The sequence below is a fragment of the Balaenoptera borealis genome (assembly GCF_965194805.1).
Source record: "Balaenoptera borealis genome assembly, chromosome: 21".
NCBI lineage: Eukaryota > Metazoa > Chordata > Mammalia > Artiodactyla > Balaenopteridae > Balaenoptera > Balaenoptera borealis.
In genome coordinates, this window is record NC_138880.1 from 13558017 (window position 1) to 13571606 (window position 13590).

A 13590-nucleotide genomic window follows, 5' to 3' on the forward strand; every position below is an offset into this window, starting at 1 on the left:
AATTTGCAGTAATTAGTATTTTGAAAGCTCAATCTGCTTTAAAGATTATTGCTATGCCTAGATATTTTTTAAATAGTAGCTGGGGTTTTTTGTTTTTGTTTTTGTTTTCCCTCTTCTAAAATTTCCCCCCCTCTTTCACTCCTTGTTTTAACTGTCTCCTTACTCATTGTCTTCATGGAGGAATATGTCAGGGCAGAGAGCAGAAAGAACTTTGATTTTCAAAAGCTTAACTCCTGGGGGAATTGAAGACACCCTTTATCTCCTTTCTTGACATACATTTTTTTCCGAATAATGTCTCTTCCTTTCCTTTGAAAACTCAGATACGAACTCATCAGCGTAAAATGTTGTTGATTTTTTTTTCCCAATTTGACTAATGAAAATGGCATCTCATTGTGATTTTGCTTTGCATTACTAGGACTCCTTGTGAGGGTGGATATATTTTCATATCTTCGTTGTGATGGGTTCCTGATCTTCAGATGTCAAACAGGATCAGAATGGAAAGTAAGAACAAGACGAATGTAGAAACATGAAATTTGCTAGGCCAATGCTACGCTAGACAAAGGAACCTTCAAGAAATTGTACTCAGCCTGGAGACGGAGGCTAGACTCCTCTAATTCAAACAGTTGTTGTAAAAGTTGCACAGCCTGAGAAGCAGAATGGAATCTAAGTGCCTAGAGCACTTTCTGGCATATACTGGAGGCTTAATTACTGACTGAGGAAGGGGGAGAAGACTGAGGTTGAGGCGGTATAGTAGGTCGTTAACAGGGTCTGGAGCCAGGGTGCCTGGGTTTGAACCTGTATAATACTGTTTATTTGCTGGGTGACTTTGGGCTAATATCTTGCTGGCTTCATTTCTTCGTATATAAAATAGGAATAGTTAAAGTATTTACTTCACTGGGTTCTCGTGAGGATTAAATGAGTTAATGCACAGAAAGGAGTTAGTATAACTAGTGCATAATAAACTCAGTTACACATGGCTATTCTTTTTTATTTGTCAGACCAGTGAAAACTTCATACATAATGCCTCGTTTGAACATGTCTTTGAAGGGTGAGTGGGGTTATAATAGAGACAAGGGAAAGGGGATGTCTGAGTTAAGGCAACAATAGGACAGATTCAACATTTTAAAGATATTTGCTGTGTTTCTTCTATGTGCCAGGCCCCAGAGAAGATAGAAGCTTTGGGTCAGGAAAGAAGCAGAGGATTTTGCAGTCAAACCAAAAGCCCGAGTTGAAGGGTGGGAGGAAAGGGAAGGAGGCACAAAGGTGTTTTGAAGCCAACGTGCTCTGTGCCCTTGGCCTTTGGTCTCTGGCTCTGTCTTAGGCCACTTGTTGGCAAGGACGCCCATCAGAGGTGGGGCGAGAGCCCTACTGTGATAGGGAAAGGGAAGGGAGGAGGACAAGCTTAAAATAGACCCAATCTTTAAATTGCTTTTTAGTTTGTTTAATAAATGTATTTATTTATTTTTGGCTGCATTGGGTCTTTGTTGCTGTGCGTGGGCTTTCTCTAGTTGCGGCGAGCAGGGGCTACTCTTTGTTGCGGTGCGCGGGCTTCTCATTGCGGTGGCTTCTCTTGTTGCAGAGCACGGGGCTCTAGGCACACGGGCTTCAGTAGTTGTGACACGCAGGCTCACTAGTTGTGGTACACAGACTTAGTTGCTTCGTGGCATGTGGGATCTTCCTGGACCAGGGCTCGAACCCGTGTCCCCTGCATTGGCAGGAGGATTCTTAGCCACTGCGCCATCAGGGAAGTCCCTCAATTGTTGTTTTAAAAGCATACATCTTCTTTGTTGTCGTCAGGCAAACCTGGGTTTTTCCTCCTAAGTATAACCCTATCCATTCCTCAAATTGCTAATTATCAGGAGGGAAAGCTGGCGAAGGAACACATATGGTGAGAGTTGTGATAGGGAAGCAGCAGGAGCTGTGGAGCAAACCAAGGGCATGCATGACCCAGACCCAGAGGTCCAAGGAGGCATCCAGATAGAAATATTTGAGGACTTTGCTCCGTTCTCTCTCTGCATTATGAATTTCTCTTTCCTTATTGGATCAGAACCATCAACATACACAGTTCTGTAATCAGCTACCATTGAATCCAAATCCTTCCTTGACCTGTATCTCTCGCTACTGCTTCATCACTTTGCATCTATCTCTAGCAAAATCCTTAAAAGAGTTGTCTAGACATTCTGTTAATTCTCAGGCATTCATCCTCACCACATTATGAAAACTGCCCTTGTGAAGGTCACCAATGACTATATGATACGAAACCTAATGGTTAATTCTCGAGTTTCATCTAGCACGACCTCCCACCAGTATTTGACATTTGGTCAACATTTCCTTCTTGAAATATTTCTTCACTTGTCTTCTGGGACACCCACTCTTTCTTGGTTCTCTTTCTCTTCACTGGCCCCTTCTCAGCATCCTTGGTGGTCTTCCTTCGTGGGTCCTAGCGCTCAATCCTTGGCCTTCTTTTCTTCTCTATCTTCATCCACTCCCTAGGTGAGCTGATCCAGTTCCATGGCTTTAAGTACCGTCTGTAAACTAACTCCTATAGCCAACTGCCTACCCAACAGCTCCATCTAGGTATCTGATAGGCATTGTCAACTTAATGTGGTCAAATGAACTCACTTCCTCCTCCAAACTTGCTTCCTTCCCGGTGTTCCCCATCTCAGTACACGGATCACCACTCACTCAGTTACTCAAAATAAAGATTTGTAGTCATCCTTGACTTCATTCTTTAAGTGAAAGTTTTTTTGTTGGCTTATAATGAAGATGCTGCCAGGCAAGGGGTTATTGGGACAACTCACTTTCATACTATGGGACCCTCGTTGAGAAAAGGATGGTGTTAAAGTAGAGAGAGAGAGACTAACTATAGATGTTGTGTGGGGAGATCAGTTGACTACTTAGGAAGAGTTTTGATGAAGTCAGTAGGACATAGGTTGGTACTTAGCTTTATGGGAGCAAGAGCTAAAAAGTTTCAGTGCATTCACACTCTGTCAGGCTAGGGATGAACTCAGTGGCTTTCAACCGTAAAGTTTATTTCTCATTCATGTTACATGTCTATTGTGGATGGGCCAGAGCTCTTCTCCATGTCATCTTCACTCCGGGATTGGGTTGACAAAGTGCCCCAGTCTGGAATATGGCAGCGGAAAAGCAAGACAGTGAATCACAAGCTAGCTCTTAAATTAAAGCTTCTCCTTAGATGTTACACATTTCACAGTCCATTAGCCAAAGCAAGTCACATGCCACTCCTATGTTTAACAGGGCGGACAGTATAATCTTCCTTCAGGAAGAAGAGGTGAATCATTATGAACAATTATACAACCTACCACAGACGCCATTGGATTTGGCAATTGGGAAATCATTGGTGGCCTTTGAAAAGAATTTAACTGGAGACTTGGGTTCTAATAATAAGAATAACTATAATTTAGTGATAACTTGCTATAGTCCACATACTGTGGTGAGTGCTTTACACTTATTATCTCATTTAATCCTTGTTATGGGCTGCATGTTGGTGTCCCCCTCAAATTCACATATTGAAACCTAACCCCCAGTGGGATGGTATTGGGGGTAGGGTCTTTGGGGGGTAATTAGGTGGGTGGAAGCTTCATGGTGGGGTTAGTGCTTATAAGAAGAGACAGGACAGGGACTTCCCTGGCAGTCCAGTGGTTAAGACTCTGTGCTTCCACTGCACGGGGCATGGGTTCGATCCCTGGTCAGGGAACTAAGATCCCACATGCCATGTGGCATGGCCAAAAAATTAAAAAAAAAAAGAGACAGGAGAGAGCTTGTTTCCCCCCAGACACTGGTTCTTTTGGCACCTTGATCTTGGATTTTCCAGCCTCCAGAACTGTGAGAAAGAAATGTTTGTTGTTGGGACTTCTCTGGTGGTGCAGTGGTTAAGAATCCGCCTGCCAATTCAGGGGACACGGGTTCGAACCCTGGTCTAGGAAGATCCCACATGCCGCGGAGTAACTAAGCCCACGTGCCACAACTACTGAAGCCCGCGCACCTAGAGCCCGTGCTCTGCAACAAGAGAAGCCACCGCAATGAGAAGCCCTCGTACAGCAACGAAGACCCAATGCAGGCAAAAATAAATAAATTTTTTAAAAAAATTAAAAAAAAAAAAAGAAATGTTTGTTGTTTAAGCCACCCAGTCTATGGTAATTTGTTATAGCAGCCCAATCTGAGATAATCCTTTCCATTACACATGAGGAAACGCAGGTTTACAGAGATTAAATATTGGTTTAGGGTCATACGACTACTGGTAAGTGGTGGAGCAGATTCAGGCCAGTTCTGGCTCCAAGGCCAGTATTTTAACCCCTGCAGATTGAAACTTAACAAGCAGAGGCAATAGCAATTTTTTTTTGAGAAAGTTTGTGAGAGAGAGGATTGTAGGGTTGCAGAATGTGCCAGCACAAAATATGCCACCTGGGCTTAAGGATTGTTTTGAGCTGAAGACAACTGAGGAGAAACAGATATGAGAAAAGCTCTCTGTCCTCCCCCTATTTGCCTAAAAGTAGGACATAAATTTGTGAAGGTGTGCCCCCTCCTCTCTCTACCAGGAAGGACAAAAGTTAATCACTGGAGACAACTTTAGACCCTTCTCACCCCAGAGATGGCACCAGAGGAAGCTATACAACAAACTTTGCTAACTAGCCCTTATCTTCCATTAGTTTCCCCAAATGTTTACCTTTACACAATTTACCACCCTGGAAACTCAACGTCATTTTTGCTCAAAATCTCGTCACTTCTGTAAAAAATTATTGTTCTTTTGTTAAGATGCTAAGTAAGGGAATTCCTTAGCAGTCCGGAGGTTAGGACTCTGCGCTTTTACTGCTGAGGGTGCGGGTTCAATCCCTGAATCCCTGGTCAGGGATGTAGGATCCCGCAACCCACGGAGTGCGGCCAAAAAAAAAAAAAGATGCTAAGTAAGCTTTAGTTCTAACCACCCCTTTGCGTTACTCATCTCTTGGTGCTCCCGCGTGTGTGTGTGTGTGTGTGTGTGTGTGTGTGTGTGTGTATTGCACATGGTAATAAACTTATGTTCGCTTTTCTCTTGTTAGTCTGCCTTTTGTTAGTCTAATTACAGGGCCCCAGCCTGAGAATTTAAGATGGATTGAGGGGGAAAAGACTGTTTTCCTTCCTTACGGGATGAATGCTTGAGACAGAAGCAGAGTCCTAGAAAGATATTTTCAGAATTGGGCAGGCTGCATCAGAAAGCCGGGCAAAAGGCTCCAAGGGAGCAGAGACTGTCAATGCTAGAGAAATCTAGGACAGGTGATGAGCAGAGTATTGACTGTAGCTCTTGATCTGGGTAGATGTGGGCTAATTTGCTTTGTCGGCTATTTTGAGAATGCAGTTATCTAATTAGTTGAGATGGATTAACTGGTGAGGGGAGTTGAAAAGCAGTTGTTATTTGATGGCAAAATGAAGTGAATTTATTTGCCTTACCTCAGTTTTCCTCTACCAAGCAATTGTTTAATGCGAAAAATTAAAATGTAAAATTAAGCCACTGCATTAAAAAAAATGAAGTTCTGATACATGCCACAGCATGAGCGAACCTTGTAAACATTACATCAAGTGAAACAAGCCAGCCACAAGAAGACATATACTGTATTATTCCACTTACATAAAATATCTAGAATTAGGGTAAATTCATAGAGATAGAAAGTAGATTAGAAGTTACCAGGCACTGAGGAGAGGAGGAAATGGGGAGTTATCCCTTAATGGGTACTGAGTTTCTGTCTGGGATGATGAAAAATTCTGGAAATAGTGATGATAGTTGCACAGTGTTGTGAATGTAATTAATGCCACCAAATTGTACATTTTAAAATGGTTGAAATGGCAAAATTATGTATATATATACCACAATTCAATAAAATAGTAAAAAAAATTTATGCACCATGTTGAATTAATCATGTGGTTATATTGAGTTGTTTTTGGGGGTGAGGGGGTTTGGACAGGCCAGGAGGGAAGAATGTTTTTTAAAATATGCAAAGTATATTTCCCTGAAGAAGTCACCACACTTTCTACCAAAGAGTATGCAGTGTATTATAAGCATTCATGAGATGACATAAATTGTTATTGCATGAATAGCTTGGGTCCTTCTTCATATAATTTGACGTTCACCACACCCTTCTGATCTGGAAATACCGAGCCTGCCAATACGTAGATGGTTTTAATTATTATAAAGGTTTATTTTATTTAAGCATCAGTGGTGGAGACTTTGTGTATATTACACACACAGCCATGTCCTTATAAATAGTCATGGCCCTCACCTGAGAGTGAAGTGTTTTTCATATGCTTTCCCTAAGCCCTGGCTAGAGGCTGCTTCAGAAGCAATTCACATGGTGTCTATATTGTGTAACAAGGATGAGAAGACAGAATAAAAGTCTATACGTTTAACTCCAAATCATGAATTCTGTGAAATCTAGCTAATTCAGGCTGATGTTTGGCCACGTGGTTATCATGCAAATCATCATGTAGTCAACATTACCAGCAGACAAAACAGAATCCTTTTTTAGTTCATGTGTAGTGTGGTGTCCATGTGTAAGTACATTTGACACAAAAATGGCCTAATTACGGGCCATATAGGGAGCACATTTTTCTCTTCACTTGAGGAGTACCTTCAGAGTGCAGGAAGTCACACCAAAGTGTTTTGAATGAGTGCAGCCATCACTTTCAGTGCAATGACCTAGTCACAGGCAACAGGACGTATAAAGAGGAGTGATGCCACTGCTTGACGACATTGATCATTTATATATTTTAATGGTTTGCCGGGGTGTGTAGGGGAGGGTGTCAAGTTGGGCAATGATAATAATAGCTAATATTGGGGTAAAGGCGGGGGCAGTTGACATTTGAGGGTTTGGATTATAAATAACATATTCTAATATTGGCATTAGAAGGCTTAACTGTGTCCTATAGCTGTTCCAACTGGCTGAAATGAGACAGGACATTGAAATAAAGGAATACTTGTGAGCATTTTGTCTAAGTAATTAAACAAGGAGGCCCTAGACTAAGGTGGCTCCAAAGCCTTGGTAAGTCTACACGTAAAACCACAACCTAAGTTGGAGTCACTGGAATCCGAGAAAACGAAATTTAAGAACAACTAATCACAAACAGCCAACCAGGATTTCCCACTAAGGCAACCGCTTAAGAGCTGTAGCCAACCAATACTTTCTTTGATTTGCTTCCTCCTCTTCTCTGTAAAAACCTTTCCCCTAGCTCCTGTCACTGGAGTGCTCCTAACCATTTTTGGTTTGTTTGCTGCTGATTTGAATTGCTATTTGCTTAAACTCTTCAAAATTTTAATGTACCTTAGTTTATCTTTTAACAGTTCATTGTGTGCTCTCTGTGTGGTAGATCTACTTCTGTAAAAGCATGAGTCTCTAATTGTTAAACTCCTAAGTCTCAAGTGACTAGGTAATGAGCATGTGCGGAAGTTTTATTAAACACAGTGGAAATAAATGAAGACCACTCAAATGAGAACAGAGACTGCACCCCTTGCTACGTAGCAAGAGATTCAGCCACCATCTCTTGCATTTGGCAGAGACTCAAAGGCAATCACAAAGAGGGGAAGTGTTATAGTGCAAAAAAAAGAGGGGGGTGATGCTTCTGGTATGTTCTGATTAAAGTTTTTTGGCAGGGGAAGCTGGGGGAGGGGTGTCTGAAATAGGGAAGTTGGCAGCCTTTGAGTAAATCCTGACCATTCTGAGCTAATTGCTGCAAAGGTTGTGGCTTGGTTTTGTAAGTGGGCCAGAGTTTTATTATCATATATGGTCTAGCCATTGTCCATTTGTATATATAAAGTCTCTCATTCATTAATAAGGAAGCTAACAGAATGGTAGAACTGATTCCACAAGGATATGGTAAATTGGGATTTATATAATCATTGGGGAAAGGATAAGATAAAAATAAATTGATAAAAAAACTGGCTCATGTTTCTCAGGACAATGCAATTTTAAGCTTTGGGGTTTTTTTTTTTTTTTTTTTTTGCAGTGGACGCCTGTTTCTCCTCATTACACCTCATCAGTTTTTTACCAGTTAATCTCTGATTCTCCTGGATTATAAAACTTCTGAGCCCTCATAAACTGTTATCCAAATGAAGCTACCTTTCCTGAGGGTGTCAGATGAACATCAGGTGAGTTTATTACAAAATCCTGTGGAATGAAATCAATTTAAAAAAGACACACAATCGTCTTTTGGCTTTATTTCTAAGTTTTGAATAAATATTTACGTATTATCTCATACAATCTTCACAACAGTCCAATGAAAGTAACGTATTGTGGTAATACAATTATTATTCCCATTTCCCAGACCTGAAAACCGAAACGCAGGTTAAGTAACTTGAGGAGTAACCAGCACTAAGTAAACGACAGCTGTATAATAGTTGAGCACTGGCTATGCGCCGCTTCAAGTTGGAGTGAGGAAAGGCCAGCCGCACGAAATTTGACACGCTCCAGTACATTGCAGGTTGTGGGCAAGGCCAATTATCTTTTCCGTCGCCTTATTTCTACCCCTTATGCAGCTTCTGAATCCGAAATCCTTTTCCAAGAGAGTTTACAGGGGGCGCGGTTGGGAGTTCAGAAACTGAACTTCACGTCAGGATTTGCCTTTGCTAGCTGTGCTGTCTCGAGCAAGTCATTTAGTTTCACTGGGCCTCTTGTTTCCTCAGTTGAAAAAGAGAGAGCTGGAACAATGTTCTTCGAAGTTTAGGTGTTGGTGACTGGCATTTGATGTAAAGTCACAGGACATCTGATAGACAATAACTTGAAAAAATCTCGTCGCCATTTGGGTTAAACAGATCCCAGAGCACGCTGCAGGAGGATTTAGTAGCTTTACAGTTCTATTTCTGTAAAGGAGAGAGTTCTTCCCTCTCAGCTGCGGCTGCTTAACTCCCACTTAAGCCCCTCTCCCAACCACCCTCCCGTTGTCATGGAGACCAGGGACGCCCCAGCTCTGGATTCCCCTCCCCGGGCGGGGGTATGAGAGGGCGCATGCGCGTTCTCGGCGGCCGAGGGGCCGCGGTGGCTGCCGGGACTGGGCTCCGAACCCGCGGATCAGGAAGTGGCGGTTGGAGCCCGGGGCCGAGTTGCCGCCTGAGCCGCCGCCGCCGCCGCCGCCGCCGCCAGTGCGAAGACCCCGACCTGGCGGGGTAGCGCTGGGCGTGCGTGCGGGCGAGCGGGGGCGCCGACGACGAGCAGGAAGCGGCGGCCACGCGGGCGTGTGCGACTGGTCGAGGAGGAGGCTCTGGGAGGCGGCGGCCGGGCGCGTGGGGCTGCCCTCCTGGCTCAGGTAAGGGCTGCAGCAGCGGGGTGAGGGGCGCGGAGCCCCGGCCTGTTGTTCCTCCGGGCCGCCTCCGCCCGGGGGCGAGCGGGCCTCCCACCCCGCGGGAGGCTGGGGCCGCCGTTCCCGGCGCGAAACGCTGAAATCTGCTAACAGCTTCTCGGGAGCATTGTCTTTTAGGCCGGAGGTTCATTGAGCAAAGTTTTGGGTTAGAAAGAGGGGAAATTCACATCGGAGAGCTGATTGTGCCTCTTCCTGGTCCCCCCAGCTTGCATTAGCAGCTGCCGTACGAACCAGGTGTGTGGAGTTTGGGGAAACGGTGCCCAGCCACCTAAAGGCTGGGATGTAGATGCTCCTTCGCGGACTGTTGTTTTCAGCTGCCTTTTGGAGACCCACTTTGGAATGATTCCTAAGCTTGAGTTATAATGGTTGTTTCCTGCAAAGCCTAAAGACATTTCCCGAAACAAATAGCTGCGGTAACCTTTTTCCGTCCACCTCTACGTTTCTGTCATTTAAGAGGTGAGCAAGTGTCTATTCTCAGCTTGCCGGCTATTCATAGTGTTGGCACCTGCGAGGCGCAGGCGGGAAAGAAGCGAGAGAGGAAAGAGCAGAAAGGTTGAAAGAAGTCAAATGATAAAGTGGAAAGAATGTGGGCTTTGGAGCGAGATTTTCATTTAATTTTTGGCTTCTTATTGGGGGAACACATGGACTCTCTGAGTTGTGGGGGTTTTTTTGTTTTTTGTTTTTGGTTTTTTGTTAATGTCAGATGGGCAGGGTGATGTGTCCTGTCTACAACACAGGTCAGTACATGTAAAACTCTACAGATACTGTAGTAGTCTTGTAAGGAAAAGTTAGGCGGAGCATGTGATGGTGAAAGACCTTAAATCTTCTGTTCTTCGTGCCATTGGACTTGACCCATAACCACACAGGTCGCCTTTGTTTGGGAGGCCTTTACCAGCATTTCAGGTCTGGAGTGAGGGCCACCTGATTTAGGAGTCAGGATATTCGTGTCCTGGCTCAGGTACTTTCAGCTGTGTGACCTTAACGATGCCTCTTCATTTCAGATTTCACATATTAAAATAGAAATAACGCGAAGTACCAGTGACCTCGTAGAGTTGTGAGGATCAAATGCTGTAAACATCAGGTCTTCGTAAAATTTGGTTAAATCTGTGTTAAAATCAGGGTTATAACAGCCGGGGTTAGTTATCTGTCTTTACAAGGTGAAATAAACAGATAACAGATGTTTCCTGTTTTAGGCTTGTTGCCCTCGCCTTATCACTGGGGAATTCTCCTTTCTTGTTCTGACACTTTTCCTCCCCAAGACTGCCTCCTGCCTTCTTCACCTCAGTGTAATCATTCGGTTACTTCTTTTCAGATCCAACTCAAAATAATAGTACTGAAATAACATATTTGTATAGCTTTACTATTTAAAAAATCATTTTCACAAACATTTTTTTCAGTTTATTCTTACAGTTGGGCTAGATGTAGACAGCATTGGTAGTACCCTTATTTTACTTATGATAAAATTGGATTTAGGGAGGTCTAGTGGATTGCCCAGGTCATGTTGCTGTTAGGGATTAGAACTGAGGGAAGAAGGCAGGTCTTAGATTCGAGGTCCTGTGCCGGTGATTCTTCTTTCGTTCCTTAGCTGAAGTTTACTCTGATTATTTCTTATCAATGCTTTTATATATGTATATATTTTAAATTTTATTGAAGCATAGTTGGCTTACGATGTTGTGTTTAATTTCTCCTCTACAGCAGAGTGACTCAGTTATACATATATAGTCTTCATATTCTTTTCCATTATGGTTTATCTCAGGATATTGAATATTGTTCCTTGTACTGTACAGTGGGACCTTGTTGTTTATGCGTCCTACATATAATAGTTTGCATCTGCTAACCCAAACTTCCAGTCCTTCCCCCCCCGCCCCCCCCCCCCCTTGGCAACCACAAGTCTGTTCTCTATATTTGTGAGTCTGTTTTTGTTTCGTAGATATGTTCATTTGTGTCATATTTTAGATGTCACATACAAGTGATAGCATATGGTATTGGTGTTTCTCTTTCTGACTTCGCTTAGTATGATAATCTCTAGGTCCATCCGTGTTGCTGCAAATGGCATTATTTCATTCTTTTTAATGGCTAATTATTCAATGCTTATATTTTTAACTTTTAGCATGGTAAGTCACGTTTTATTTATTCATTGCTTTTTTAAAAATTATTTGATTGATTTATTGTTGGCTTCATTGGGTCTTTCGTTGCTGTGCGCGGGCTTTTCTCTAGTTGCAACGAGGGGGCTACTCTTTGTTGTGGTTTGCGGGCTTCTCATTGCGGTGGCTTCTCTTGTTGTGGCTCACGGGGTCTAGGGGCGCGGGCTTCAGTAGTTGTGGCACAAGGCTTAGTTGCTCCGTGGCATGTGGGATCTTCGTGGATCAGGGATCGAACCTGTGTCCCCTGGATTGGCAGGCGGATTCTTCACCACTGTGCCACCACGGAAGTCCCTATTCATTGCTTTTTAACCGAGGTGCTCAGTGCTTTCATGTTCTCAAATGTAAGCTTATTGAAGGCAAGGATTTATCTTACAGAACTTTTCAAAGGTTGGAGTACAGTGCCTCACAAACAGGAGAAATTTTTTTTTAATATATTGGTTTTTTAAAATTAATTTATTTTTTAAAATTTTATTTATTTTTGTCTGCGTTGAGTCTTTGTTGCTGTCAGCGGGATTTCTCTAGTTGCCTTGAGCGGGGGCTACTCTTCGTTGCGGTTTGCGGGCTTCTCATTGCGCTGGCGTCTCTTGTGGAGCACGGGCTCTAGGCGCGCGGGCTTCGGTAGTTGTGTCTCGCGGGCTCTGGAGCACAAGCTCAGTAGTTGTGGTGCTCGGGCTTAGTTGCTCTGTGGCATGTGGGATCTTCCCGGACCAGGACTTGAACCCGAGTCCCCTGCATTAGCAGGCGGATTCTTAACCACTGCGCCACCAGGGAAGCCCAAACAGAAGACATTTAATAAAGGATTGTAAAACCATTAACAATGAGGCTAGAGCAATTTAAAGATGTTCTTCCGTTCGTTGCTCACTTAGAAATTTATTGAGCTACCCCATGCTTGAAGGCTTTCAAAGTATAAGAATAGAGTCTTTTTCCTCTGGGACTTTGCTTCCCAACTTATGAACACTAGTCTTAATAGTGTAGAGGTCGTTTTCGTAGTCAGCTTGTGTGCTTCTGAGACTCTCCATGGGGTTCTAGGGAGAGTTCAGACAAGAGAGGAATGTTTTAAAATACTTGTTGAATGACCTGTGGCTTCCCTGGTTGTACTGAAGTTGCTTAGAATTGTGGAGTTTTAAAACTGGGAGAAAACCCAAAGAGGTCTAGTCCCACCTCCTTCCAAATCAGGAATTTTCTGTAGATATTTCTAACACATATTAATCCAGCCTCTTCCTACTTATGAGAGTCCACCAGTTTTAAAATATACCTTTTAATTTATAAGCAATTCTGATGGTTCTCATTTTTTTGCAATGAGCCTAAATTTGTCTCCTAATTTCCACCCAGTAGTCCTGCTGTTGTTCCTAAAACAGCATTGTCCAGTAGGAATACAGTGTGAGCTGCAAATGTGAGCCACACATGTAATTTAAAATTTTTAGTAGCCATAATTAAAAAAAAAGAAAAAATAGGGGAAATTAATTTTAATATTTTACTTAACCGAGTATATCCAAACTACTATCACATTAGTGTAATCAGTCTAAAATATTTCAGTAATTTAAAAAGTTCTTTTCGTTGTATTGAGTCTTTTAAATGTGGGTGTATTTTACACTTAGAGTACATCTCAACTCTAGCCCCATTTCAGGCGCTCAGTCAGCACTTCGGCCAGTGGCTGTTTGTTATATTGGACAGTGTAGTTCTAGAGCTTTAGAGAATAATCCTATTTTTCTTTTCTAGTGCCTAGCACAGTGCTTGGCATATAACAGGCACTAATTAAAGAATTTTTTGAGTGAATGAGTAAGTGAATAAATACAAGTGCTAGAGAACAAGTAATAAAAGGTAATTCTGTTTGGGAAGTAACTCTTGTTGAGACCTGTGGATTTGGCACATAGATTTGAGTGACTGGAATGTGTATTGAAGAAACTTATTTTTATCTTTGCAGCATTATGGATCCAAGTCTCTTGAGAGAACGGGAGCTGTTTAAAAAACGAGCTCTTTCCACTCCTGTAGTAGAAAAACGTTCTGTATCTTCTGAGTCATCTTCATCATCATCAAAGAAGAAGAAAGCGAAGCTAGAACATGGAGGATCATCAGGCTCTAAACAAAATTCTGGTTAGTA

General features: G+C 42.8%; 1 protein-coding gene across 3 annotated transcripts in view; it reads left to right on the forward strand.

Annotated features, from left to right (window-relative positions):
- Positions 1 to 9012: 9012 nt before the first annotated feature.
- The window catches only part of GTF2E2 (general transcription factor IIE subunit 2), a 62562-nt gene continuing 57984 nt past the window's right edge, over positions 9013 to 13590 (forward strand). Inside the window, exons 1-2 of one of the 3 annotated variants that reach the window (XM_082375071.1) lie at positions 9013 to 9291; positions 13414 to 13583. In XM_082375071.1, coding sequence (XP_082231197.1) covers positions 13418 to 13583 — 166 coding nt within the window. In that variant the 5' untranslated portion in view covers positions 9013 to 9291; positions 13414 to 13417. The remainder of the gene's footprint in view (positions 9292 to 13413; positions 13584 to 13590) is intronic. The other 2 variants (XM_082375073.1, XM_082375072.1) reach the window with 2 other exon arrangements.